We start from the raw sequence: 6,000 nt of genomic DNA on the forward strand, positions 1-6,000 counted from the left end.
CATTATAACCTTTGGAGGCAAAGGTAGGGTTGCAAGTTGGTCATAAACAACTTTTTGAAACGAAGACATGATTGCCACTCCTGGGACAGGTAGTACAGAAGCATTTGTAGTGAGGTGACAGGTAGGGCATAGCCCAGCCCTTGAGAAACAGGTTTAACCATAAACAGGAGTGAGCCTAGTTTGTCTTCCCTATAAGATGGCTTTTGAGCCTAAGATGGAGGCAGGCTGGTTCTCCAATTGATATTTTGAGTCTTGACAAAGAAAAGACACCTCCCTTGATTCTTCTGGTAGACATGGCAGGTGCCTGGCTGGCGGAGTGTCTGGGGTGTGGTCACTGGTGACCGGTTACCTCAGACTTGGGGTAACTGGAGGTTCAGCTGCCTCTGATCTGGTTTTCAGCAGATAAAATTCCTACTGTGTGTCAAGTCCCCTGTGAGGCCTCAGGCACACAGAGATGAAGAAATAGACATGCCATTTTCTAATCTCAGAAAGCATGCGTTTGGGGTCTAAAGGACCTTAAACAGCCATACCTCTGTAAGACCTGCAAAAAAGAAGACAAAGGTCTGAAGGGAGCAGGAAACAGAGCCTGGCCTTGGTGGTCTTGGTGGTGGCAGAAATAAGCTAAGGACAGAGGGTGAGCAAGGTGGAGCAGATTCAGGCCTCAGCCAGAACACAGCACATGCAAAAGAACAAGGGCAGGGGATGAGCTCAGCCCCTCAAAAGGCGCCAGGGGAACTCTGCCTCAGACAAAGGTTAGCCATGAACTGACCCAGGTGGCGGCTGCGTTAAAAACAGCTGTGACCCAGCAGCTATGGGAAGCCACTGAAGAACTTTATTTCTATTTTATGTGTATGAATGTTTTTCCTGAATGCATGTCTGCACACCATGAATGTACAGATGTCTGCAGAGGCTAAAAGAGGGTGTTGAGATCCCTTGGAGATGGAGTAATAGACAGTTCTGAGCCACGTGCAGGCTGGGAATCAAATGAGGGTTCGCAGGAAGAGCAGCCAGTGCTTGCTCGCTTTATTTATTTATTTATTTATTTATCTATTTATTTTTATATGAGCACACTGTAGCTATCTTCAGACACACCAGAAGAGTGCACCAGATCCCGTGACGGATGACTGGGAGTCACCATGTGGTTGCTGGGAACTGAACTCAGGACCTCTGGAAGAGCAGTCAGTGCTCTTAACGGCTGAGTCATCTCTCCAGCCCTCTGATGGAACTTGGGTGACATCATGACCCCATGTGAAGTATTTTTGCTTTATGATTATGAGCCCTCTCACACTTAAATCACACACGATTGTCACAGTAGCCCCACAGAGATGTCACCTCTGTCATATATCCCAGACCCAGTGAGACCACTAGACCATTATCACCCCCACACTTCCTCCTGCTACCAGCGGATACCTGTCTCCACCCACACTGATGGAAGGAAGGTAATAGGAGATGCTGCTAGCGGGAAGTCAGGGACCCTGGCTTCTCTGTCCTATCTCTTGTGACATACTTACTGCTTCTTGAATCTCAGGTTTTTTAAAGTAGCCCAGCCAGAACGGGGGAGGGGGAGCCTACTCTGAACCGCCCCTCCCTTCTCACCTGGGGCAGGGGTGGCGGATGATAGAAATGTCCTACATGTCTGAGCCTGTCTGAGTCTTCCTCTTCAAACCCGGTGAGCAGGGTGCGTAGGGCCACCAAAGGCTGGGGCTGAGGGTGCTCCGTTTGGGAACACGAGCCTGCCTTCCTGCCGCCATTCCCTTGGATTTCTCAGATTGGCTAGATGAAATGGTTTGAGCTTTTAATTGTTCATACGCCAATACATCAACCCATTGTCTTTTCGGTCATCTTTTCTGTTTTTGGCGGTTTTCCCCCCAGATGTAGATATGCCTGATCATGAGGCCACCGAGCTGATTAGCATTCACTGCCAGCTTCACGCAACTTACTTCACACCCAACGCTTTTCAGAATGAGCTGATCCATCTGCCCCTGCACGAGGCGGCCCAGCAGGGCAAAGCTGGTACAGTTTGGGGGTACCCCTTCAGGCTCATAGCCGAGCTCCACCTGTCCTTTCTCCAGGATGTACTTCCCATCCATGATGGAGCCTGTCCTTACTTGTACTCTGATGAGGTTTGCCGGATTGTCCAAAATCACTATCAGATAGTTCCCTGTACTGACATTGTAGGACCAAAAGAACGACTCATCGGGAGTGTAGGCCTCCTGTGGGGAATGGACATCTGAGAACATCATGTCCGTGTAAACAGTTCCAGAGAGGATGTGCAGATCCGTAGGATCCCTCTCCTGGCCTGTTAAGGTCTTGTTCTCAGAAGTGAAGTGAGTCAACCTGTGGTAAAACAGAAATGGTCTGCAGAGGATTGGACTTTGCTGGGCCAGGAGGGTACTGAAATGACGGATCAGCCAATCGAGAGGTCGCTCTTTGTGGAAGAGGAGGAGGAAGCGGGCCAGGAGTGGAAGGTCCCTGCTGTGGAGAAGTTTGCCCAGGATGCCCATATTAGAGAACTCTAGGAGCACCCACGTGTTGGGCTTCCTGTAGATCACCTTTGAGCGAATGTGGTTGAGAAAATTGGGGGCACAAAAGACATTGTCCTCTATCAGCAGGAAATAAGTGGAGAGTTTTGTGGCAAAGCTCATAAGGAAAGCATGATCTACATTCTGCTTGGAGTAGATCTGCTCCTGAGAGATCTCCTTCTGGACATTATTCACAGTGGGGTAGACATCGGGTGGGGCATGGATCAGTAGTAATTGCCCTCTCAAGATTTGGGACCTGTAGAGATTTGATATGTGGAAGACAGTCCTCTTGAGCCAGGTGGGATCAGAGTTGGCCAGGTGGACTAGTACTGTCATTTGTCTCTGCTCAGATAGGGAGGACGCGTGGTAAAGAGAGGCCAGGGTATCCAAGAGGCCGTTTTGACCCTGTTGTGACTCTGAGGTGATCCCCACTGTCAACCATGCTGAGAGGTAAAATAAGGACAACTGTCAGTGGATGGCAGTGATGGGAGTGTTCAAAAAGATGAGAGAAGCTGATGGCGAAACACAGTAAGGCAGGACTGCAGTGTGATCTTGGTGCTAAGGAAGCTGAGGTAGGAGGACATGAATTCAGTATGGGCTACATAGCATGGTGAGACCCTGGCATGAATAAAATAAACCTTAGAGTGCTGAGAGTAGGCCTGGAGCAGTGGCTTATTCTCTGGTCTTGCAGAAGATACACGTTTGGTTCCCTGTACCCATGTTCGGAAGCTTACAACTGCCTGACCAACCAACCAACCACCACCACCACCAACAAGCCAAGGTCTTTCTGTGTAGACCTTGCTGCCCTAGAACTCACTTTGTTGTCTAAGCTGACCTTGAACTCTTAGCGGTTCTCCTGCCTCAGCCTCCTAAGTGTTGAGATTGCAGCTGTGTGCCAGAGCCCTTCTGAGTCTTTTCTCAAACCTGAAGCTTGTGACTAAAGAGCTTGATAAATATCTGCTAATTGTCATGGTTATTATAATTCCTTCTGCTTTAAGTCTCTCAGCCAACCTATCTTCCCAATGGTCCCTTTAAAGAAGATACATTATAAAAAAGAAAGAAAGGAAAAAAAAAGAAAGAAAAAGAGAAAGAAGAAAGAAAGAAAGAAAAAGAGAAATAAAAAGAAAGAAAGAAAGAAAGAAAGAAAGAAAGAAAGAAAGAAAGAAAGAAAGGAAGAAAGAAAGAGACTTTTTCTAGAATCCAGGAGCCCAAGGCTTTTCTATTGTTCTCATGCACTCTTGGTTTTTGCCAATGTAACAAGAAGCTAGAAATATCCAGAAAAGGGGAATCTTAATTGGAAAAAAAATTGCCTTCATAAGTTGGGCCTATAGGCAAGTCTGTGAACATTTTCTTGATTAATGATTTTTGAGTGGGAGGGCTCAGCTCCCTGTGGGTGGGGCCGCCCCGGGCAGGTGGCCCTGGAAGAAAGCACACAGAGCAAGCCAGTAAGCAGCGTCCCTCCATGGCTTCTGCATCTGCCCTCGCCTCCAGGTTCCTGAGAGTCCTTATCTTGACTTCCAGAGTGATGACCATCAACTGCAGGTGGAAGCTGACAGAGCCCTTGCCTCCTCCTTTGGTGCTAAGACATGCACACACTCTGGGAGAGCACCGAATCTATACTGTTCTGTTTCCCTGGCCCAGGATTTTTACCCCAGTTCTGTCACTTCTGACTGTGTTGTTGGCCAATTCCTTTCACCCCTGAGCTTAGTCCTAAAACCCATAAAACCAAAAGGATTTGGGCTCTGTGATCTAAGACCCTCCTCTCTCCAATATTCTTTAATCCAGTGATTGCTCTTTCTTACAATGACTAACTTTATTTTTTCCCACCAGTGATTAAATCTTCTTTTTCACTGATATATTTTGTTTAGTCATTGAATTCTTCTACCTAAAAATGCATGTAGACAACTTTAGCCACACTTTTTTTTTTTTTTTTGGTTTTGGTTTTTTCAAGACAGGGTTTCTCTGTGCAGCCTTGGCTGTCCTGGAACTCATTCTGTAGACCAGGCTGGCCTCGAACTCAGAAATCCGCCTGCCTCTGCCTCCCAGAGTGCTGGGATTACAGGTGTGCACCACTACCGCCCGGCTGAGACCCTTTTTCAAAATGAACAAACAAAAAGCCACAGGGTCATCCACTCCCCCCACCCATCCCACAAAAGGCACATAGCCAACCATTCCTAGGGCATAATCATAATTGAAAATTGAAATGTTAAATTACACAAGGGAGTTACACTCCTTGTTTACCCAATGTGAAGATGTATGGTGTTGCAGATGAATGTATATACAATGTAAGGTGAAGAACTATCATATGTGATCAATATATTTTCACGTATTTTTTTTAGTGTTTTTGTATATGTGTATGTATGTGTATGAGTGCTATATATATGCATGGTGTGTGGTATGTATGTGTGTATGTGAGAGAGAGAGAGAAAGAGAGAAAGAGAGATGCTGAAAATGTGAACGCAGATCCTTAGGAGGAACAGCACATGCCCCTAACCACTGAACTATCCTTCATCCCCTGATTCAACCTATTTAAAACAGCTACCTCTGTCTGTCCTTCCTTCCTCATACTCTTGATTTGTCCATGTCCTGGGACGGGAGGGAGTTGTCAGGCAGATTCAAGTGTGCCTTTTCTCCTGCCCTCCTCTTTCCCATCATCTTCCCTCCTGTGGTCCTCCTCTTCCCGTGACACTGCACCCTCCCGCCCCCTGGCACTCACTCTTTCTTCTCTGATGGATTTCTTTCAGATACTTGGAGGTGATGCTCTGCCAGGCATCTAGTGGTCTGGAGTTCTTCTTACTGCCATGGTTGATGACCTGGACCGTTGACAAAAGCAAAAAATACAGATCCTTTCATAAAACAACAGACTCTATTTCTCCCAACTTCCCATAGGCCTTTTTAGGTAGAGAGAGTCCAGCGCAAGTGCCTGGCCATGAGCTAAAAGATCCCTGGGCTCTGGTGGAATCCGTTTTGTCTCTTACCTTGAGAAACATGACTAGCAAATGTGGCTAACTTACAGGATAATGGGTAGCCACACCCAGTTCCGCTCAGAGGGAAGGAAAGGTTTGGATGGAAAGTCCAGGGGTCTTGGGCAACCTGCTTCTCCTCAGCTCTCCCACCATGTACCCCCAGTTTCCCTAAGAATAGTCACCACATTTTTGACGTCTTCATTTTCCTCAGGGACTTGCAGGATGGTGAAGAGCCACAGGAATATGAGGGCCACAGAGGCCCTGAAGCAATGTCTGACGGAGCACCGCATCTGTCTGCGCTGGGGTGTGCCTCCTACAAGAGGTCAGCATGCACATTGGGAGGCTGCTCTCCTTCCTGCCCCGTCTTCCTCCGCCCTAAGATTACTGTTAATTTACATGAACACACACTGATCTAGGAACCTGACAGAATACAGCCTTGTTCCCTTCCCAGAGAAGGTTACCTGTCCTGGGATGACATTTGGCTGCCTCTCTTCATATATTTGTTTAGAGTT

General features: G+C 47.3%; 1 protein-coding gene across 1 annotated transcript; it reads right to left on the reverse strand.

Annotated features, from left to right (window-relative positions):
- Nucleotides 1-1,795: 1,795 nt before the first annotated feature.
- LOC127697796 (alpha-1,3-mannosyl-glycoprotein 4-beta-N-acetylglucosaminyltransferase-like protein MGAT4E) lies at nucleotides 1,796-5,641 on the reverse strand. Its single transcript, XM_052201067.1, is given in 5 exon segments — nucleotides 1,796-1,858; nucleotides 1,860-2,965; nucleotides 5,501-5,550; nucleotides 5,552-5,574; nucleotides 5,576-5,641. Coding segments are annotated over 5 exon segments (1,308 nt in total).
- Between the last annotated feature and the right edge of the window lie 359 nt (nucleotides 5,642-6,000).

The sequence above is a fragment of the Apodemus sylvaticus genome, chromosome 12 (genome assembly GCF_947179515.1).
Source record: "Apodemus sylvaticus chromosome 12, mApoSyl1.1, whole genome shotgun sequence".
Taxonomy (NCBI): Eukaryota; Metazoa; Chordata; class Mammalia; order Rodentia; family Muridae; genus Apodemus; species Apodemus sylvaticus.